Source organism: Nelumbo nucifera, chromosome 2 (assembly GCF_055504915.1).
Source record: "Nelumbo nucifera cultivar China Antique chromosome 2, China Antique-T2T, whole genome shotgun sequence".
NCBI lineage: Eukaryota > Viridiplantae > Streptophyta > Magnoliopsida > Proteales > Nelumbonaceae > Nelumbo > Nelumbo nucifera.
Genome location: NC_142650.1, coordinates 51,627,145 through 51,650,982, shown reverse-complemented (window position 1 = coordinate 51,650,982; position 23,838 = coordinate 51,627,145). Strand labels below are relative to the sequence as shown.

Genomic DNA, 23,838 nt, shown 5'->3' with positions numbered 1-23,838 from the left:
TTTCTTCCACCGCCACAGCTCTCTCTAGCCTCTAGCTATAGGATAAGAATTAATCAAGGCTTGGGTTAACGTTACTTTGTCACTAAAATTATTATTATTATTATTCCACGAGCAACATTGAGTAGTTGGAGAAGCATGAATCAACTTTAGAGAAAAGGAAGACATGCTTGAGGTGAACACAACCGAGATCAGGACCGTCAAATTAGAGAGATGGATGTATATATTTATATATACTAAGATTTAACTGTATTTACATGTGAATGTATATATGTGGGTGTAACGTATACAATATTCTCTTTAATCAAGATAATGTATATACATGTAATATGTGTTCTCAGCACATATAGAGTAGAATAGAGCTCTCAGCACATATTTAGTATAATCTCCATGGAAGGCATTGGAGTTTAGGGCAAGACGAAGTGGTCGACTCAGTACTCCTGCATTCACCTCCTGCTTTATCGCAACATTTGCACTCGAGACCCAGCGACGCAAACATCTTTGTGTATCCTGTAAATCAAATTAAATAACAATTAATTAAGAGAAGCAGCAGTTAAGATTAAGAGAGAGAGAGAGAGAGAGAGAGGGAGAGTGTAGTGTTTGTTGGTGCTTTAATGATCGAATCCTTACTTTGCTGGTCTTTGACAGAAAGTGGCCTGGATTCTACACCTCTTGAGGTGTGAGCTGTGGCCACAATCAGCAAAGCCAATAGTAGAAGAATGCAACGCTTGGATAAACACATAATTGCTTTCCCACTATTTTGTGTTTCAGATGATGAGATGTACAACAGCTGCCCGTCTATGGGGAAGGAAGTTGGGGTAATATATACCCAAACTCAAAACTCAATCCCTCATCCTCAACAACCAACGAAAAACAAATTAACCTTGTATGTATATTAGGGATGAATCGAAAGAATTTATATTTATTCATGTTACATGATTTTTTTTTTCAACAATTCTAATTAATGGAGTGATTACTTTTCTTTCCAACTAGAATGAATGTCATGGAGCTTTAATTTCTCTCTAACTTCTAGAAGCAAGTCATCAGAATAAAGAGTAACGAATGAATTGAACTACGCGTTTCCAGGTTGCTTAAGTCTGTCTTATTGGGTAATCGAAGCTTCCTCCCAAGAAAGAATTAGGTAGAGCTGGCAACAAGCAGAATCAATCAGAGCAATAGTGATAGATATTGATGAATAACCGTGGGGCCGTCGTCTGTCCAAATAACTGGATCTCGTCCATGTAGGATGTAGCTAGCTAGAATATTTCTGAGTTGAAAAAGAAAAAAGAAAGAAAAGTCGCTGAGGTTAAGATTAGTTAGGAGCTTAAATAAATCTGTCTTTCTGAATTGAAAGCGATTCTTTTTGAAGGCACTCACAAAGTCATTAGAATGCAAATCTGTTTAATAAGTTTCAAGAATTCAAAGTTAGGAAACATATATATACAAGAGATAAAGAGATGTGATCACTTTGACGTTTCGGAGCGCCTTCCAGAAGATGAATTAATAAAAAATGACATGAAGTCTCCAGGCTTGTTTTTATATTCCGTGTGTTCTTGAATTTTAATTTCGCCAAGCCAGGGGCCCAGGGCCCAGGGCCCAGGGCCAGGCAAACTCTTAACGGATTAGGACTGAAGACTGAAGTGATCGATCGAGTCGGTCTATGGCTCACCAAGATTGTTTGCGTGTCAAAGGGAAAGTTCCCCCACTAGCCTTTTCTCCTTGTGGCGTGCGTGCGTGCGTGCGTGTGTGTTGTAACCTTGGCTGCACGACTTCTCTGCTAATTAATTTATTAATTATTGATCGAATTGGACCAATTGGGTTGAGGAATGTGAATGAATCACATCATGCACCATTTGATACTTAATTGTCCATTATATTTTCCTGGGCCATTAATTGCATTTACCAATATCCCATCAAGACAGATAATATCCTTCTACAACCAAGTGTTAAGGAAAGAAGAAAAAATATCTCCAGACGATAGAAATGGGTGGTTCACATTTAGGGACGTAGCTCCACTTACGAAGAGTTACGACAGCTGATGAGTTAGAACTTAGAACAGACAGACACCTCCACCAATATGACATAACCACCCAACCAGATGATGCATGAAAGGATGCAAGTATTTGAGCAAACCTGTGCCCCAGTCGTTGGCCAACTTTCTACTTTGGCAGTGTGAAGTGTGAACGATCATAATTCATTAAGATGCTTGCTAAGTTTTTCTTCGCTATTTTAATATATAATTAATGGAATTGAAAGTAAAGCTTGAAAATGAAGATGGGCTGGGCCTGTAGTGTTGACACTTCCCAGAAGCAATGGCAATTCGCAATATTGGCCTCCCCTTTATATATTTTCTAAAATGTTAAAACAGAGAATAATAGAGATAAAAGTACGTGAGCGGAAGGATTCGAACCCGCGCGGGCTGAGCCCACATGATTTCTAGTCATGCCCGATAATCACTCCGGCACGCCCACCACCATATTGATTGATATTGAATTATTATTTCCCATAAGGGAAACAAGAAATTTATTCTCAGCAATATTTAAGAGTTCGGATCTGCTCCTCACAAAGCGCGCCTCACTCCAACCTCACAGCATGTATCAGCCGTGCACCTGGAATATCTTGTACTTGCAAATTTTTAATTCCCAGATGCACGGCTGAAACGCCGTGAGGTTGGTGTGAAGCGTGCTCTGTGAGGAGCAGATCTGATCTCCAGATGAGTAATTTAATACGTTTTCATTTGATAAAGATTCCGTTGAAACAACATATCGCATATTTTTTTTTTCTCTCATTTTTTGACGTAATGCTTCTAGAACACTAAGCTCACCCTCCAGCAACTACTTCATTTCTAATAAGCAACACGGGCTCAGCCATATCATGGACTTGATCCATTAAACCAGAGTCCAGACCCCAACCTCCACCTGTGGGGATTATTTGGGCCATATCCATGAAGAGAAGGAAGCCCATCTACCATCACAGCCAGTACGAGACTTGGGAATTTATCACAATTCACGGACATGGAAATAGGCCTTTCATCAAAGCTTTTCTTATTAAGTTAATAATAAAATTGGCATCCTGATGAGTAATGATCCAAGGAACCTTTCCTCATTCCTTAGAAGTTAGAAATGGTAAAAAATCACCTTTGAGTGGTTTTCTATATGCAGAGACGTTGGCACTCTTTGGCCCCATGTCTCGAATTTATATATATACATAAAAATAGAAATCAAAACAGCATCTTTATCTCCAATATTTACATATTAGTCAGGCTCGACTAGCTAATACGTTCTAACAGTATACTAAAAGCATGGAAAATAGTGTCAGACAGAATACATAGAGCTAAATCATATCGGAATCATCCCTAAAGTGCTCCAAGTCGGGATGAGCCCCACCGCCGGACCTCCTTGGCACCCTACAAAGAATTTCAAGAAAAGAAACAGAGAGAAAAGCTACCCAAGCAAAAGGAAGAACAAATTACGTGATGCAAATTCATGGATGTCACTGTACAATATCTATGAAGAAACAGTCCATTAACAAGGACCAACAAACCTCAAATAATGCCAGCAATGCAAGACAGATAACCGGCGTCCATGGTAGTATGAGACCCTTCTTAAGGCATCCGTTCAATACCAAAGGACCCCACAAGTCGCTGGGGCCCAACATGGTTATGGCCCTTTTTTATATTTGAGCAATTACATGGTAAAGAAACACAATCTTTAGTACCGGTAGTCTGGTACCATAGAATTCATATTGAGCTATAAACATTGCACCAAAAGCAATTTAATGTTGCACCTCTAAAGATGCAATGTTACACCAGTGGTTTTGCAAACACACAGGTTGCCACATTTACAACTCAAGGAACTGACTCCTCACGGCATTAATGCCAAAAAATGCATTTCCCATGGAATTTGCATTTACAGAAATATCTCTAATGAGATGCTAATCTTAAATTCTTAATAATATACTTGACAGAAAGAAATTTGTACTGTGCAGGGATCAATAATACCTGACAAATCGATTAGGCTCAAAACCAGAAACACCTGGAGGGCCATAGGGATCAAAACGAGCACCAGGTGGAACACCCCTGTAACAATTCACCCTTGCAAGATTAGAATCTATGAATACCTACATATAGCCATAGAAGATATAGAAGGTGGGGCAGGGGGTTGGGGGACAATTGCAGAGGTCAATATACTCACGGAACTCCCCCAGGGACTCCAATTTGCTCTCCATATGTGCCACTAAACCAGCTGGGGTCATTTGGTCCTGCTCCCACCGGAAGATAAACCGTCAGCACAACAAAAAAGTTGAATAACGATTCTTTATGAAGAATGTCAAATAGACTACCTACAGACCTAAAAGCATGCCTCCACCAATGCCAGTGCTCCTGAGAAAGACAGATAAACAAATGCAAAAATAAATAAATAAATAAAAATAAAATAAGAAAACCACAACTGAGACTGAAACTTGAAAACCGAAGGGAGAAAATGGAGAAAGAAAAGAACCATGAAGGATACACTCCAATGGCAGGCCCTGGGTAAAGATCACTTGAACCAAGAGATGGAACTTGAGGATATACAAGACTGTAACACAAAAATGCATATATATGAGTTGTGCATATAAAGCTCAGAAAAAATATTTAATTGATCAACATAACTGAATGGAAATCATAACCAGGCTCCTTCAATATGAGTTATTAAAACAAAGTATTGAACGAAAATATAAATGAAGGCAAGTAGAAACAAAAGCGCCAAGTTGCACTTAGTGCTGTAAGTCACACTTGGGGCTGTAAATCAGGTTGCCCGTCTTGAAGAATTTCAGCTACATTTGGCTCAGGTTAGCGTTCAAGCCCATTCAAAATTTCGCGAATTCCCAACCCAATCTGACCCAAGATGCACAGCATTATTTAATAATTTATGCATATACTATTGTACCAAATAGTGATCCTCAGTACAAATACTCCTTGGCTTCAAAAACAAAAGTACAACTACCCAAAATCCCTGAAGACGTTCTTATTGGTGAACAAGGAAACAGTAGATGTTGCACTGTGTGTTTTGATAGAAACAGGCCCCATAACTGAAGAAACTGCTGATAGTGTAGGTTTATGCAATATCGAACAGTTCCATAGTAATTATCAGTAGCAGTCTCGAAACCCACTGTTGGGTATTCTCATCATCATTATTCAATCCTTATCCCAACCATATGGAGTCGGCTATATGAATCCTGTTTTGTCAGTTCGTTCTGTTTAATGCCAGAGACGTTGGGTATTGTAGGTCTCTTAATTTATTATATCCAATTTATGATGATTCAGAATTAACACATGCACCTATTTAAATTGTAGTTTAATGCATTGTTACTGGTTGATAACAGATACTTCACTGATAAAAAATGGTTAATAATACCTACTTCACAGACATCAGCTGGAAGAACTGTGCATTGCACACGCAAAATGTTGCTGAAACCATCCAAGTAAAAGGGCCTCTTATGACTGTTACAATTATAAACTTATTTACTTACCTTTTAGTCCCTATTTCAGATAGAAAACAGAAGGTTGCATTTATGTGAGGCCACTGAACAAAGGCAAGTTTTGGCCTTGATAGGGCGAAGATATATTTGTCCACTAATTCTACTGTTGAAGCAGGATAGGAGAACCAGTATGTGAAGCATATGATTATAAATTGGGTAATTACATATTACTACCCTGTATTTTAGGGGTAAAGTCAATTACCCCCCTCAACTTTTATTTGTGACGAAAATACCCCTGCACTTTTGGATCCTGACAAAGACCACCTCTCTGTTAAGTTGAATGGTGGAAGAAGTTAATTTACCAAAATACCCACTTGACAAACTTATGCAACAAACACATGCAATTAGTATCAACTACACCAGTCAAAGTGAACTGAAGTACACAGTCACTTGAGAATCTTTTTCAAAGTGAACTGAAGGAATGCTAACAGAGGGGGTCTTTGTCGCAAATGAAAGCTCAGGGGGGGTAATTGCCACTACCCCCAAAGTACAGGGTAGTAATTTGTAATTTACCCTCATAAATTTTATGCTATTAATATTAAAACTATAATAACAAGAATAGCAAGAAGTATGCCTTTATTGAATTTTGAAATAGAATTCGGTAATACAAAACACTTGCATACCATAACTCTTAAGAAAGGTTTGAGATTTTGATAGAAGAAGGAAACATCACCTTGAGGAAATGATTGAAAGCAAATCGAAAATATTACTCAAAATATTGGAAACCCTATGGGATTCTCAGTAGGGAAAGATTGAGAAAAATGTCAAATCACAATAACACTAAGATCACAAGTAATGATGTATAAACAAACTAGAGGTTGAGCTTTCTTCCAAGTAAGATCCATATGGTATGGATACAATTACGATACACCAAATGTAACGCTCTTAGAGAACAGGTATCTTCCTTGATGTCTACAACCATTACAGTTTCATAAGAAGAAAAAGATAGCATTCTATGGCAATGGTTTGAGTGTTTCCATTAATAAATATATTAATGGACTGATCAGTTAGTAATTATAGTAGGGATAAAATCACCTCTCTTAATAAATATAAGATGCAATGCTTTACTGGTTACAGATTACTGTGTTTGAATGTCTTGGTTCCAGTTCAGATCTTGTTTGTTTATCAAATAAATACAAGTTACTGAGGTTGAAACTCGAGAATCTACAGATTCTACAAAAATGCAAAGCTATGGAGATATATCTAAGAGCTTGATTAGGAAATTTAAACGGCCAAAATGATTAAAAAAAAAGATATCAAGTAAATAAACCAACCATATGTTTACATTGGCATTTGAAGAATGAACTAATGCAAGAAAGGAATGAACTTATATTGAGCATTAGTAACAAAGAAGATACACTGGAGGAAGTTGCTGGGGGACTTGAGGCTCTAAGACTCTCACACGAGGGTCACCTTTGTCACATTCTGATTCCACACTTTCTTTTGACCTGCAAAACGATCATATTGATAACATTTGGTCAAGGGATCCTTGAAAAACATAATTTCGATAACAGCCAAGTAATATCATTTGACAGACAGTCCAAAACCAAAACGTTAATACACTCAGCGAGTCAGCATCATTGAAATGGTTAAAATTTCAGAATCACTTAAGCCATCACACTTATAAGAAACCAAATTATGGATATAGTCACTGACAATCAATTAATGAAATACTCAATTAGCCATTTTTAATCATTAAATGTAACTACACAACTAGCAGAAGAATAAAAATAGGGTATGGGTCTATGACTCTATGGGATGCCCAAATTATTCCATGATAGAGTTTATCTAAAGGTGCTTCCTCCATAAAATAGGAAGACCACTGAGCACCATCATTACTTCCAAACAGTTTTTCTGAAACCAGACCAGCGAATTAACTGCTGAAGGTAGTAATTGCCAATTGAGAAGTTTGACTGTAGGTCAGATAATTCATCTATGATATCAGCATGACATCAGAAATGCATCAACAGTTTTGAAATGGCAGGCTTGATTCACTTTTAGAAACTGTTTGAACTGTTAGACAGTACAGTCCAGAACATTTATCAAAAAACCTTTACAGTTGATACAATCTTTCACAAGAACACTACGGATACAGTGTTATGCGCCCGGGAATAGGATCTCGTCACGGGTCGGTCCACGGGGAAAACCTCCTGTTTTCCCTTGTTCCTCCCCTTTCTTGCAGAACCTATCTTGGCGTCCTAAGGGTGATTTGTCCAAGAGATCACCTAACTCTCCTTTTACTCTCTTTCTTGACTGAAATTCGATGCCTTTATTCAATAATCTCAGCTCCTTAAATAGGAGATTACAAGGGGAAAGAGTCCTCTTTGTAGGAAGACTCCCTGTTAAACTATACTGCTTACAGGTAAGATAGATAAGACTCCTAGATAAGACTCCCTACTCAAGAAAGATAAGACTCTCTACTAATCCTTACTGGAACAGATAAGATAAGAAAACAGATAAGATAAGATAAGGTGAACTGTGACTAGCTAGATAATCCGATGAGGACACCACACCACTGCTGCTGCCGGCGGCGGTACTTCTTCCCAATGAATGCATCCACAACATTACTCCCCTCCTGGACTACGAGCTTGTCCTCGAGCTCGAAATCTGGGTATGTGTCTCAGAGTTCAGTCAAGGGAATCCAGGTGGCCTCGGATGATGGTAAGCTGTCCCATTCCACCAGGACTTCGAGAACACCCTGATTGATTATGGATCGAACAAGAGCCCGAGGTTGGGGGATGAGTCTGCCGTCTTTCAAGGGAGGTAGGGGGGGTACTTGGTCAGGAGGAGTACCCGTAAATGGCTTGAGCAAGGAAATGTGGAAAATATCATGGATTTTGCTATGCTCTGGTAGTTCTAGTTGATATGCAACTGTGCCGATCCGCCGTAAAACCTTGAAGGGTCCATAAAATTTAGGAGCTAATTTAGGGGCAGCCTTGTGTCTCAAGGAGCGTTGCCGATAGGCCGTGTTATAACAATATTCGGCCCAGGGAAGCCAATCAACCCACCGATGCGGTTGGTCGCCAACAAAACAGCAGAGATACATCTCGATCGTACGGTTCACTACCTCTGTTTGGTCTTCTGTCTGAGGATGGTAAGCGAAGGAAAAAGCTAAGGTCGTACCATGCAACCGAAATAGTTCCTTCTAGAAGGCACTAGTAAAAACTGGGCCCCTGTTGCTGATGATGGATTCCGGTAACCCATGTAAACGGAAAACATACGTAAAGAAAATGTGGGCAACTGAAGCAGCGCTGTACGGATGTGACAGAGGGATGAAATGGGCATACTTAGAAAAGTGATCCACCACCACGAATAGAACAGATTTCCCGCCAACCTTGGGTAGGCCCTCAATGAAATACATGGAGATATCAGCCCAGATTTGTGTTGGAATTGAGAGGGGCTGAAGAAGGCCAGCCTGGTGTAGGTTTCCCATTTGTGTTGTTGGCACGTGGAGCAATTATGGATGAAGTCCCAAATAGAGGTTTTCATACCTGGCCAATGGAAATCAGCTCGGATGCGATGCGGTGTCTTCTGAATGCCTTCATGGGTGGAGTTTTGTATACTAGAGATGACAGAGGGAATTAAAGAAGAATCGGCTGGGAGGTATATCTGTCCTTTGTATAGCACTAGCCCGTCGTTAATGGACCAATTTGAGTCGGTTGTCCTAGACTGTATTTTCTGAATAAGGTCCGTCCACTCTGGTGATTATGGCAGCGCGTTCCTAATGTCTTCTAACAGGGTGACTTGGGGATGTGAAATCGCACAAAGGAGCATAGTATCTTCGTCTCGTCTAGACAAGGCATCTGCAGCACGATTTAAGGATCTTGCCTTGTAGTCTACCCGGAAATCAAAACCAAGCAGTTTGCTAACCCAATGTTGCTGAGGCGAAGTGGTAAGCCGCTACTCTAACAAATACTTGAGGCTGTAGTGATCAGTCTTGACGACGAAGGACCTTCCCCACAAGTATGGTCTCCAGTGTTGCACTGCTCTAGCTAACCCAATTAGTTCGCGCTCGTAGGCGGGTAACTTTAGATGTCAGTCAACCAGTTTGCGGCTAAAGAAGGCAACCAGGTGTCCTTGTTGCTGCAATACGGCTCCAACACCTATACCTGATGCATCGCATTCGACTGTAAATTCGAAGTCAAAATTCGGCAATTGCAGAACTGGTGTGGAGGAGAGGGCATCCCTTAAATTTGCAAAGGCTGCATCAGCTGCATCGTCCCAATGGAAGGCATTTTTCTTTAGCATATTGTTTAATGGGGCAGCCAATAGTCCACAATTTTGTACAAACTTGCGGTAGTATCCTATCAGACCTAGGAACCCGCGGAGAGCCTTGGCGGATTGAGGTTTGGGCAATTCCTTGATTGCTTGAATTTTGGAACCATCCACCGTGACACCTTGCCCACTGATTATATGTCCCAAGTAAAGAACCTAGCGCTCCCCAAAAGAGCATTTGGACTGCTTAAGGAAGAGCTTGTGTTGGCGCAGAAGTTCAAAAACAGTCCGTAGATGATGCACGTGTTCTATCCATGATTTACTGTAAACTAGGATGTCGTCAAAGAACACTAATGCGAAGGTGGGACTGAAATACCTCGTTCATCAGAGACTGGAATGTGGATGGGGCATTGGTGAGACCGAACGGCATAACTAGAAATTCAAAGTGACCATGATGCGTTCTGAAGGCAGTTTTCTCTACATCCTCGGGAGCCATCCGGACCTGAAAATATCCTGACCTGAGGTCTAATTTCGAGAAATACTGGGCTCCATGGAGTTCATCCAACAGCTCGTCCACAATGGGGATAGGGAATTTATCCTTGAAGGTTCGGTTATTGAGCTCTCTGTAGTCCACACAAAATCTCCAAGTACTGTCTCGCTTTGGCACCAACAGAACCGCCGAGGAGAAGGGAGAGCGACTAAGACGGATGATTCCCTATTTCATCATGTCCATACACTGCTTCTCTATCTCGTCCTTTTGTAGATGTGGGTAGCAATAAGGCCGGACGACGACTGGTTTTGAACCCGTCACCAGAGGGATCCGATGATCACAAGCTCGGGAGGGTGGAAGACCCTTGGGTTCTTGGAATACATATGAGAAATCGGTGAGGAGTCTTTCCATATCTGTTGTGTGTACTGTTTCGCCCTGAAGTGCATGCACCCTGCAGTTTTTTTGCCTTTACTCTGGTTCCCTGCCAAGTTACTTGTTTTCCATTCAAGCGGAATGTCATTGTTAGGGCGCTGAAATCCCATAGGATTGGGCCTAGGGTGATCAACCATTTAACTCCAAGAACTATATCAAATTCATCCAAGGATAGCACAAATAAATCAGCAGAGAAGGATTCGGATTCGACCTGTATTTGGATGTTCTTACAAATTCCGGGACTGTGAACCCTCCCTCCGTTTGCTACGGATACCTATAGTTGTGGTATAATTTCCATAGGTAATTCCAACTAGAGGGCAGCTTGCTCACTTACAAAATTGTGCGTGCTTCCCGAATCAACGAGGATACGTACTGGTTTCCCTGCCACCTGCGCCCGCAATTGCATAGTTTGAGAGGTCTTTATCCCGGTGATCGCGTGGAGGGAGATCTCGGGTTCTAACGCTGCGGGTTCATCCTCGTCTTCTTCTTGTTCGTCCACTAGAAGGCAGAATAGCCTCTTGCATTTGTGCCCCGCCGAATATAGATCATTGCAGTTGAAGCACTGTCCCCTTGCTCGGCGATCTGCCATCTCGGCTCTGGACAAACGTTTAATGGGTGGTGCTGCCATGCAGCTTCCCATGCTTGATGCCGACTTGGGAACGTTACCCGTATGAAGTTTCTGTTCCCTGCTGGTTGCCGAAGAAGGGGCCACCTCGGTTGACTTCGGGGGTGTCCATGATGTCGGCAGTCGACCCATACTGAAGGTCCCGCGGCTGAGCTGTAGCTTACGTTCGAAGGCGCGAGCTAGGTTCATGGCTGTGACCAGGTTTGGAGGGTGTTGCATCTCCACATCCACCCTCAAGGGTTCTGCTAATCCTGCGGTGAACATGTCTACCTGCTGATCCGGTCGTACCGAGGCTGCTCTAGCAAGGAGGGTCTGAAATTGGCGCTGGTACTCAGCCACGGTTCTTGTCTGCTTGAGGTTGATCAACTCACCTAGCGGGTTGCTCGTCAATGGGGGCCCAAACCTGAGGAGGCAGTAGGATTTGAATTGGCCCCAACTGAGCCCAGGTTCCTCCTGCTCCAATCGGTAAAACCAGAGTTGTGCCTCCTCCTTTAGATGGAATGCGGCTAGGCTGACTTTATCTCTATCTTCCGTACGCTGATTGTGAAAGAACTGTTCACAACGGTATAGCCAACCCAACAGATCTCCGGTGCCGTTGTAAGAAGGGAACTCCAGTCTGCTGTACTTGGGAATAATTGCGGCTGTCGGGGCGACGATCTACTATTTGCCAAACGACTCCGTCAAATCTGGTCAGTGGCTGTTGGTGGTTGCAGTCCCTTCGGAACTCTTCTCCTTGTTAGAGAAATACAACTTCAACAAGCGTCGTAGCTCTCGGACATCGTCCTTGACTTCACGTACCTCCACGTTGTTCTCCACGAGCCTGTGCTTTAGTTCGTGGACCCTGGACGACAACTGCTCTAGATTGCCCATGACGTTTGGCTCGGATACCAAATTGTTATGGGCTTGGGAATAGGATCTCGTCACGGGTCGGTCGGTCCATGGGAAAAACCTCCAGCTTTCCCTTGTTCCTCCCGTGTGTGGGATTTGTTTGGGCTTGCCTCAAGAGGCTTGGTACAAAGGCAGCTCATAAAATTAGGAATAAAAGATACTTAACATCACATTATCTATTTTAAATAATGTGATTAGGAAAGAAATAGAGATAAAGTTTGACATGATTGAATTGTTTAGTATGTTATATTTGATTTTATTTTTACATCTTCAATTCTTCACTTTGCATATGTTTTATCTGTTATGTTTATGTATTTTAATTTGAACTAATAGACTTTTTAAAACATTTAATTTAAAATTAAAGTATGCATTTTTTAATTTATACTGTATTAGTATTTTTTATTTATTTTGATTTTTTTGCATTTTTTGAAATTTTTAATAATTTTTCACCTTGCTTCAAAAAGGCATACCCCTCACCTTACACCTTATGCCTTGGGTGCAAAAAGCCCTTTGTACTTCTTTTGCACCTTGCACTCTTAAGACACTACAAAGTAAACTAAATACATAGTAAGATACATGGTTGTCAAAATGCTAGGAGAAGCCTTCATATCCACAATAGAAAAAAATCAAGCTGGATGAGAAACACTCCCAAACGTGACCTAAGTTAGAAAAACCATGGAAACAAAAAATATAAATTGATGAAAATGCAAATATCAACCCAAAGCAACATCCTGCTTTGGAAACTGCATATATGCTGTTAGAAAATTCATAGTGTATTTAATTCAGAGAATAGGCTAAGGGTTTGAGCTGAGTTCAAAGTAAATGGTTTTCCAAACCTTATACTTTTAATATTCCTAAAGTTTTTTACTAAGAAACTAACTATACTGCTTCACAGAATGACCTAAGCCAAAACAGAAAAGGCTAAAAATCGTTAAGAAAAGCTCTCACTTCAATAAAAGAAATGTTCTCTGTAGAAAGAACACTTGGTCCTCATCAGGCCTGTGGAGAAGCATAATATTCATACCTACTATCATTGATAATGCCACTAATATTACAAGGAATTAGATCAGAGGTGAGCTCCAGATCTCCCATCGATGCAAGCTTAAGTTCAGAATGTGATCATCAACCTAGCATTTTTTTTTATTGGTGATTACCAACCCAGCATTAAATAGCATTCACTGTAATGTCAGACACTACAAACAACATATATCATGGTTGTCAAAGCATCACCTTGGTGCCTGACTAGGCATCGCCTAGGCGACTAGGCACCTGTTGACTGGGCACCTCACTGGAACACCTTGACTTATAGCAACTAGGCACTCTTCTAGGCAACTAGGCACCCACCTAGGTGACAAAAATGACAAGGCGGGCACCTTATATAATATCATTTGTATTGTTGTATCTTATTAATGTGTGTGTTAATGCATTTTATTATATGCTATATATATCACTTATACTTTGTTTTAATGTTTTACTATTGAAATTTAAAAGATCAAAGGGTTTTGAGGAGAGAAAAAGAAGGAAAGAAAGAAAAAAAGGAGGAAAGAAAGAATAGAAGTACAAAGAGGCTCTTGTTTTTTCTATTTGTCTCTCTCTAATTAAATAAAACAGAAATTCCATCCTTGTTTTTTCTATTTTACTTTCCATCTTGAATATTTATCATATAAAGTTAATAACCTTTTTTAACTACTAATTGATATGAAATTTCTCTATTAAATACTTAATATAGTACTATTATGTTTGAAAATAATGAAATTAACATATGTAAAAGATTTTTATCTTTTAGATGTGATGATTTGCCACATTTTTAGAGGAAATTTAATGTTCTTAATATTGCTATTTTTTCAATTAATATACATGTTGAATAGTATATAAAACTAAGGAACTAGCCAAAAGTTAGTTCTTTATATTATAAAATTCTTATCGCCTAGGTGACTAGGCACCTCAGTGTCACCCAGAATCGCCTAGACGCCTTGAAAACTATGCAACATATGTCCATCGCTTTTACTTTCTTTCTTTTGGAAAAATAAAGTCTGAATAAAAGAATGTCCATCATTAAAGTTTCAACCATATCAAGTGGCAATTTGACGTGAATCCATCATCTCTTAATTAGATTCTTAGAAGGAATTGAATCTTCCAAGTGTTTGACAACTTAAAATGATGGATGATGGATAATGGATCATCATCACTATACACCTGTCGATAAAAATTTCATAAGTATATTCTTTAAGCATCATTATTAGTCTTAATCTCTAGTAGAACAATAGAATGTCTTTGAACAAAAAGGGAACTATTTTCATCTTAGACTCAGTTAGTTGGCACTCATATGGGAGTGTAAATTGGTATTTCAATTTTTATCATCTCCATCTTCATCTAAACCTTATAACAACTATATGGGGTTGGCTACACGAGTCCTGTTTCATCATTCTGTTCTGTTTAGTGCCAGAGCATGTAAAGATGGTTCAAGATCCAAGACCATAAGAGTTTAGTAAAAGTCTTAAAGCTGGCCCCAACCTGACACGACCATCTTCCTTTATCTGAGCTTGGGACCAGTGGCGTAAGACAAGCTCCCACTGGCAGTGTTGATATTTTCAATTTTTATGCTATAAGTAATTTAGAATAGAAGTCTTCCCATGCTCGGGACCATGGAATAATCGAATGCAGATTATGTACCTTGGAAGGGAAGGGGTTGAACCACTTGGCATTGTTGATAATGACTCCAACTTAGCCAGGATACTAGAATTCAAACTCCTCACAAGCTCTGTGAAATTTTTATACATCCGTGAATAGTTGGTGCCCCCACTTCCACCATCATAGTCATTGATGCTGCAGAACGTACCAAATAAGTAATAGGAATAGAATAATAATAATAATAATAATAACACGAATTAAAAAGTGGAAAAGTTAACATCAAGATCCACAAGAAAGCACAACTTGATCTGGTGATTCATAGGTTTTCTTTCCCCAAGACCAATATCAAGTGCATCAACAATCAAATCATCCCCCGTCACCAAGCATTTCACCAAGACTGATTTCTTTGAGCCCTTTGAGTCCTTCACATAGGTGAAACCATAGGAGTCATTGGTTTCATTCCATCCCTCTATCCCAACTTCATCTGCCCAAAAAAGGTCATGCTATACTCCATAAGAAAGAAACACAAAAATGGAAAACTGACCTGAAGAAGAAGATGTTAAAGCACTTTCAAAGAAAGCAGCAGCCCCAGTGGCTGTGAGGACATAGTCTAAAGCAAGAAATGATGCATGAACCACAAAAGCTACTTTGTCATGAGCATTTCACCAGTTCAGTCACAAAGTGACATAGAGTTGTCTTTGGATCTGGTATTAAAGGACGTATTGTTCATTCCGGGGTTTCAATGTAATCTTATATCTGTTAGTAAACTTACTAAAGGCCTGAATTGTACTATGTTGTTCTTTCCTAATTTTTGTGCTCTGCAAGACCTGACATCCAAGAAGCTGATTGGTGCGGGCCTAATGTGTGGGGGATTGTATCACTTCGCTTCCCTTCTGCCATCCTTCTCTTTGCACAGTACTCGTACACATGATCCATGTATGTAGCATTCAAGGTTGGGCCATGCTTCTTATGAGAAATTTGCTTTGATTCCTGAATTGCACATTACAGTACTTGATGATGATTGTTGTGACACATGCTTTCGAGCGAAACAAACACATCTTTCTTTCCCCATTACTCATACCAGATCTAATACACAGTTTACATTCATACATTGTGATATTTGGGGAGATTACCGCACTTCATCCCATTCTGGAGCTCATTATTTCTTAACAATTGTAGATGATTGTACTTGAACTACATGGGTGTATTTGTTACGATATAAATCAGATGCTTGTTCTTTTTTTGTAATGTTTTGTGAAATGGTCAAAACATAGTTCAATGCTCAAGTTAAGTATATCTGTTCGAACAATGGGTCTGAATTTCTCTATAGATCTATTCAAGATTACTTAACAGCACATGGGATCTTAAATCAAACATCTTGTGTAGACACCCCTCAACAAAATGGGGTCATTGAGTGCAAGGGCCTTATGGTTCCAAGTACACCTACCAATCGAGTTCTAGGGAGAATGTGTTCTAACAGTAGCTTACATCATTAATCACTTGCCAACTCCAATACTTGCTGGGAAATCGCCATATGAATTTCTTTTCCACAAACCCCCTTCATACAATTATTTTCGTACATTTGGTTGCCTCTGTTATGCAAGTACATCCCGACGTGGGCATGATAAATTTGATGCTCGTGCCACTAAATGTGTGTTTGTCGAATATCCTAATGGTCAAAAAGGATACAAATTATATAATTTGGCTATTAAGCATATATTTGCGTCTAGAGATGTGATTTTCTTTGAACACAAATTTCCTTTTGTTGAGGGCGACATGCCTTTGGACCCATCTCCACCATCAACCATACCTCTGCCAACCGTTGATGACATAGTGGCTGATATAATTCCCGATCAAACACCTAGAACTGAACCAGTTTGTGACAGATTATAACCCTCTACTAGTTCTGAATCAATTGAACACACTAGTGACATGGACATTATCACTTCACCAACTCCTGAACCTGTTGTTCCTAGCCCACCAACCTCTCATAACCATCGCCCACTTCGCTCCAAGAGACCTCCCCCACACATGGCAGATTACATTTGTCCAACACTTCAATCACAAACTCACTAATGAAGTACTCACTACCCAATCTCCAATTTTCTAACTATGGGTTCAATCCCCTCTACACAACTTGAGCCTTCTTGTTATGATGAAGCCAGGAAACATGACTGTTGGAAGCAAGCTATGTCAGCCGAACTAGCTGCACTTGAGCGCACCCATACCTGGACATTGATTGACTTACCACCGGGAAAGACTCCCATTGGGTGTCATTGGGTCTACAAAGTCAAGTTCAAGCCTGATGGTACTACTGAGCATTACAAAGCCCGCTTGGTAGCAAAAGGCTACACTCAAACTGAAGGCATTGATTATACAGAGACATATGCCCCAGTTGCTAAGCTCGTAACAGTATGCTGCCTTTTGGCTCTAGCTACATCCCGGAATTGGAAACTACATCAGATGGATGTGGACAATGCTTTCCTTCATGGCACTCTTCATGAAGAAACCTACATGGTTCCTCCACCTGGACTTCTGCCTCCTAAGGATCAACGTGTATGTCACTTGAACAGATCCATTTATGGCCTCAAGCAAGCCTCACACAATTGGTTTGAAGCTCTAGCTCATGTTCTTCACCAATGGGGTTTCAAACAATCAATTGTTGATAATACCCTTTTTACTTCAATACAATCAAACGGCATTCTCGTTGTACTTGCATATGTTGATGACTTGGTGATTGCTGGAAATGACCCAATTCGTATTTCTGCTCTCAAGGATTACCTACGACAATGCTTTCCAATTTAGGACCTCAGAGTCCTTAGATATTTTCTTGGAATTGAGATTTCTCGGTCTTCCTAGGGTAGTGTTCTTAGTCAACGAAAATATACCCTTGACATCCTTAAGGATTCAGGCATGCTAGGTTGTAAACCCAATACATTCTCCATTGTGAAACAACATCGTTTGGGACCTGAATTTGGCTTGCCAATTGATCACCCTGATCAATACAGATGTCTTGTGGGCCGTCTCCTCTATCTCACTATCACAAGACTAGAACTCACTTATTCAGTTCCTATCCTAAGCCAGTTTATGAGTGATCCTAAACAACAACAATTGGATGCTGCAATGCATGTACTTCGATACTTAAAGGCTACACCTGAGCAAGGAATACTTCTTCCGACTGATTGTGATCTCTAATTGCAAGGTTACTGTGACTTGGATTGGGCTGGTTGCCCAACCACTCGGAAATCCACCACTGGCTATTTCACAACTCTGGGCCACTCCCCTTTGTCATGGAAGAGTAAGAAGCAAGCAACAGTGGCACGCTCTTCTGCTGAAGCCGAGTATTGTGCAATGGTAGTCGCCACTAGTGAACTATTGTGGCTAAGGCAACTCTTCTCTGATCTTGGTCTCTCTCATCCACAACCCATGAAACTATACAGTAACAACAAGGTAGCACTTCACGTAGCTGCTAATCCCATGTTTCATGAGCATACCAAACATATTGAAATAGATTGACACTTCATAGGAGAGCACCTCCAAACAAAATCCATTACTACTGCTCATCTTCCTACATTGGCTCAGCCTGTAGACATTTTCACCAAAGCTATTGGACGAGATAGCTTTGCTTCTTTATTACCCAAGTTGGGCATTTTTAATCCTCATGCTCCAACTTGAAGGAGGGTATTAAGAGAATACCCGAATCAATTGAAGCAAGTTGTGATGAGGTTACTTTTGATGAAGTTAGTTGGGATGACGATTACACTTGCCATGAAGTTTGTTATGAGTCTGTTATGGTGAAGTATCTGAAATGCCACGTCAGACTCCTTATAATAAATGTATATATATATATTTGATAAGTTTAATGCAAGAGTAATAATTTTCTTAGCCATTTGTCCTGTTACCAATTTAATCTTACACTGAAAATACGAGAGCAGAATTTGGTGTTTGTGTCATAATACTCATGCTCATCGCCATTGCCTCTAAGATGCAAACAAGAAGTGCAAAGTCTAATCAAGATATGAAGAACCTTAGTACGTTATCTTTTCCGATTCAACAACGTGTTATGTCCTTGATGAATCAAAATTAACAACCGAGGGCGTGTTATATTATATAAAAATACCTAAAAAAATCAAATTTAGCACTAGAGTAAACCAATTTGTGCAGGAAAAACAAAACGGAGAGGACAGAAAGACTGTCCAACCAATAAAGAACCGCAAAATGTGTATATGAACGTACCGTAATAAAACCAGTAAACCCTTAAAGATCATATTCAGCAGCAAGTGAAACCACTCCATTAGTAAAATACAGACGAACAGATAATCATTTAATGACCATTTAAAAGGAAAGAAAGAGAAGTTGCAAAAGAAATTCAATAAATCATAACCACTCCTTTAACAAAATTAATAACAGCATGAAATAACGTAGTTGTCCTCGCACAAAATGAAGAAATTGGAACTGTTTACCTTCTCTCCACAAGAAGAAGAAGAAGAAGAAGAAGAAGAAGAAGTGCTTACCGGTCGAAGGTCGAACACCCGAACCATCTGGTCGCGGTGGTAGCAGAAAAACTAATGGAGATAGCGGTTTGCACTCCGACAAGTATAGGGGAAGAGTAGGGAGGATGAGGAAGGGAGACAGCGTGGGAGTGATCGTAATACGTAATTCGGCTAGTGTCAAGTTTTCTTGTTGTCAAAGAAAAGAAATAAACCGAGTACACCGAAAAGACTCTTGAGAGTCCACGTGGAACTTGAGTTGGAATTCCAAAATGCCTCAGTGCCACGATACCCAACCAATTCGGGGGATGGGTCGGGTTGAGGTTTGACCCAGGCCCAACTGGGCTGGGCGTAATCCGATTGGATGGATTTGATAGAATTCTCATTAAGGTCTATAGCCCAAGTTATTTTTACCAAAAGAAAGCCCAAATTAATTGAAGGTTTGAACCCAAAGCAATGTAAAATGCTAATTCCAGCCAACCCAAATTACATCCTCACCTCACCACATGGTTCAAAAAGAAGGATCATGTGGCCAAGTGATTCTTATATTATATAAAATGCAATATTATATTTGAAAAGTTATGCTAACACTTTTTTCATTGACCTATTATATTAATAGGCCCGTGTGCAACATTGGGTATTATCATCCATATAAAAGGCAAGAGAAAGGCTAAAACAATTACCTCAGATAATTGGCAAGTTTATCTACTTGGGAGGTAGTGAGTAAGTAGTGATCAAACTGGGCCAGATTGAGCTGGGCTTAGAAATTTGTTGCCCCAAAAATTTCAAGTAATGTATATGTAGTATAGAGCACATAAGGTTCAGCTTGGTAGAGTATAAATACAAATATATATATTGTGCAAATATACAAGGTTTTGCATTCTACGAATTTGTATTTATATTCCTTCCAAACTGAGCCTAAAGAAAAGGCATTTTTTTCTCGTAAGTCATTAATTGAGATTCTTCGGTTGAAGAATCATCAAAGTTACAGAAGGTAAAATAATGTCTCCAATATTTGAAAGCCTTACTGGCCAATAGATTCTCCTATGAGTTGAGTTCTATATCATGATCGAGTAGCTACGGAAATATGAAGTTGGGTTCAACCATGGATGGAATGATGAATTCTTTGCTCTCTGTCGAGGATAGTTGTCTGAAGATTCCCTTTAAAACAAGTTGAGTAGGATCAATCAAGGAGATCTTGGACGGAAATAGATTCATCAAAGAAGAGCAAAACTGGGTGCTCCAATTGCTCATCCAAACGCCACTTTTTGAAATGAAATTAATAGAATATTCTCTCTCTATATTAACCCACTATGAAACTCTCGTCTTGTTTCAGCTTCCTCTTTCCAGTATTAACTACTAAACTCGGCCGAGTTATCCATTGAAGAACAAAAAGAAAAAGTGATTAGTTGGCAAGTCACAGAGGTAATCCGACAAAAGTTCCAGCCAAATCTCAATTGGATCGGTTGATTCCTGAGTCGATTCACACAGTTCAGAAACAGTGGTTTAATTTGTATATACTACTGTACAACAAGATCGAGACTCCAGATCCGGATACGGGATATCCTATGTAGACATTATTACGATGGGAATTTCTTCTACAACCATTTATTTATTCTTCTTCTTCTTTTGAAGGTAATTAGCTTGACACGCAGATTAACATTATAAGGAAACCCATGTTTTATTTGATGTTTTGAACTCTAATTTACAGTATCAGAAAAGGAAAATGTCTTCCATGTGCAGAACCTAATCACCTATAAGTTAAAAAAAAAAAAAAAAGAGCTTCTAGCTTCCTAACTCCATTATATCTTGGGCCTTGGGTTCCTCCTTTCTTTCTCTAGTAGCTCGAATGTAGCAGAAAATAGAAATTACAAATGTGGCAACAAGGCCTCCAATTATAACCCCACCTCCTATGATGCATTCTTCAATTTTATGATGTCGATCTCTTCCCACACCTCCGAATCTGATTGCTCGGTTTGCAGCTTCCGACGGAGCTGGTTGGTCAGAAGAAGTGAGCTCCACAGCAGAATCTCCTCCATTCACCCATTGGGTTGAGGGTGTTTGTGCTGTTCCAACTTCTGGACCCAAAGCTGGTGGGTCTGGCTCTGAGTGGCTGTGACCTTTGAGCATGAACCGAGCCTCAACTTCTTCAGTAGCCGTGGTTGGAACCGCAAGCGCATCGGCCAGCACCAAACATACAAGAAGGAACCGAGGCATTTTTAACAGCAGCTGATATTATCAAGTACAGAATGCAGAGATCAAGAGAATAACTAACTGTCTTTATATAAAGGGATTTGGGTTACGACGAATTGAAGAAGATCAACTCATGCTCGTGTGCTTTGAGAAGTTTCGTTTTGTTAGGATTTTAGATTTTAAGGAGTTGGTGTGTGTCGTCATCATTTTTTTAATGGCCAGCTAGCTAGGGGAGGTGGTGGAATGTGCTGTTGTGAGGGTTGTCTGGTTGAGTAAAACGACGTCAAGCTAGGAAAATACATGTGGAAAGTTTTAGAAAATTAATCGGGAGAAATGCAACTGAGTTGTCGAGATTGTCGTAATCTGTGACGGTATTAATTTTGCAGCAGCAGCAGATTGTAGATATACATTAGAAGGAGTTGGGGAAGAAGATTCTTCAATTCGCTAATTAGACAACTGGAGATCACAAACCGAATCCGAATCCGACCTTTTTTTTCTTATTTGAAGTCATTGATTCTTCCATGAAATTGCCACGGATTCTGTTTCTGTTACACTACACCTGGTACGCCATCGATATCTGCGGTTCCAAATTTTAAATGTAGGGATATGATAAATCGAGCTTGCATCTACAACAACAGAAGGTTTACTGGCAAGGGGGATCAGGAACTAGAGTCCTTCCATGATACGTTGTTTGACTCAAATGAAGTAGATGTGCACAAGGTAGGGGAGTCATGCTTTTCATCCCCCCTCAAGTTGACGAGAAGATGAGTTTACAGTCAGCTTGTGCCGAAGAGCAATGAACCAAGGTGAAGTTAGAGGCTTCGTGAAAACATAGGCATTGAAAACTTATCTCTATTGAGGTGGAGTTGAACTAGAGTCCTTACCTGATACATTGTTTGACTTAGATGAAGTAGATGTGCACAAAGTACGGGAGTCATGCTTTTCATATCCCCCCTCAAGTTGACGGGAAGAGGAGTTACAGTCATCTTGTGCCGAAGAAGCAATGAACCGAGGTGAAGTTAGAGTCTTCGTGAAAACATCGGCAACCTGGTCCCGTGAAGAGATGAACTGAGCATGGAAAAGAGGATTGGCAGTCAAATAAGTGGCTCGCAAGTTGTCACACCATAAGATGGGAGAGAGAAAGAGAGAGAGGTATACCCAATTCAATAAATAGTGAGTGCAACTAAACTAACTCAATAGTAGCAGTGGCAATGCTACAGTACTCTGACTCAGTACTGTAGATTGCTTACGAGAAGCCTAAGAGATGAGATTTGGACCCATATATATACAAAATCCACCATGAGAATGTTTATCATATGGGCAGCCAGCCCAGTCAGCATTAGAGAAAACTTGAACACGTGGAGAGGTAGAGGGACAAAGTAGAAGTCCATAGTCCACAGTGGACTTGAGGTAGCGCAACAAACGCTTAACAACAACCCAATGTTCTGTGGTGGGACAATGAAGGAACTGATAAATTTTGTTGACTAAATAGGCAGGCGACTCATGGTGAGATATTGTAGAGCACCGACAATGCTACGAAACTCAACTGAATCAGCTAGAGGATCACCACTTGCTTTATTAAGTTTACAAGATGGAAGCATGGGACTAGAGACCGGTTTGGCACCATCCATGGAAGATCATTTAAGCAAGTCAACTATGTGCTTGCACCGAGAAAGTAATAGGCCATTAGAAGTGTGTAGAGATTCCACACCCAGAAAGTAATGTAAAGGACTAAGATCCTTGACAGTGAAGACATCACTGAGATGCTTGATGAGAGAGGTAACTGCAAAAGGTTGGTGTGAGCTCCGGGAAGCTCATGGCTGACTCAAAAGAGTTAGAGTTGCCACCCATTTTTTAGAGGAAATGGGTCCACATTTTTAGGTTTGAAAAGCTTGATTTAAGTCCTTGATAATGACTCCATTTTTCATGGGAAAGGCACACAACCAAGAGATATCGAGTTCTAAGGATTGGGAGAGGGAAGGTATTAGGCACCTCTCTCTCCAAGCTGCTATAGTAGCCCAAAACGGGAGTTATTCAGGCTAAGAATCTGAAAAAACGACAGTTAACGGGATTGCTCAAAGCTCCTGAAACCCGACAAAAATGTTTACAACTTCGCCCAGAATTAATTTGAGGTGATGTTATCGGGTCTTAGGTATTGGTTTCCCTAAGGCCCTCGCCTTTCTACCTCTTTTTCTCAATGTAGAGGAAGTTGGGAATGCAAGTTTCCCAGAATTTAAGGATTTTAAGCAATTTGAAAATAAACTAAACTAGAGAGATGGGGGGTGAGAGACTTACCGCTCGTGTACAACCTTAAAACCAACTTTTTAGCAACTGAAAGGACTTCAAATGGAACTTAA

The 23,838-nt window shown here is 40.2% G+C and overlaps 1 protein-coding gene, 1 long non-coding RNA gene and 1 other non-coding gene across 3 annotated transcripts; all 3 read right to left on the bottom strand.

Annotated features, from left to right (window-relative positions):
* Positions 1 to 202: 202 nt before the first annotated feature.
* On the bottom strand, positions 203 to 1,451 carry LOC148802208 (uncharacterized). The gene is made up of 2 exons (XR_016082908.1): positions 628 to 1,451; positions 203 to 507 (listed from the first exon to the last, which is right to left on the bottom strand). It is a non-coding gene; the product is annotated as an uncharacterized LOC148802208 (long non-coding RNA).
* Positions 1,452 to 2,386: 935 nt separating this feature from the next.
* On the bottom strand, positions 2,387 to 2,468 carry TRNAS-AGA (transfer RNA serine (anticodon AGA)). The gene has a single exon. It is a non-coding gene; the product is annotated as a tRNA-Ser (tRNA).
* Positions 2,469 to 3,113: 645 nt separating this feature from the next.
* On the bottom strand, positions 3,114 to 21,505 carry LOC104601143 (putative proteasome inhibitor). Its single transcript, XM_019198389.2, has 10 exons — positions 21,244 to 21,505; positions 19,313 to 19,462; positions 15,102 to 15,282; positions 14,841 to 14,993; positions 6,876 to 6,965; positions 4,497 to 4,574; positions 4,347 to 4,378; positions 4,191 to 4,257; positions 3,998 to 4,075; positions 3,114 to 3,403 (listed from the first exon to the last, which is right to left on the bottom strand). Exons 1-10 carry the CDS (start codon positions 21,503 to 21,505, stop codon positions 3,331 to 3,333), a joined length of 1,164 nt encoding a protein of 387 aa, XP_019053934.1. The 3' UTR covers positions 3,114 to 3,330.
* Positions 21,506 to 23,838: the final 2,333 nt, after the last annotated feature.

Coding starts and splice junctions, on each gene's coding strand:
- LOC104601143 (XM_019198389.2), bottom strand. CDS start 21,505: ATGCCTCGGTTCCTTCTTGTATGTTTGGTGCTGGCCGATGCGCTTGCG. Junction 15,283..19,312: donor GGGTGTTCGACCTTCGACCG/GTAAGCACTTCT, acceptor TTTTTTGGGCAG/ATGAAGTTGGGATAGAGGGA. Junction 14,994..15,101: donor CCTATGAATCACCAGATCAA/GTTGTGCTTTCT, acceptor TACGTTCTGCAG/CATCAATGACTATGATGGTG.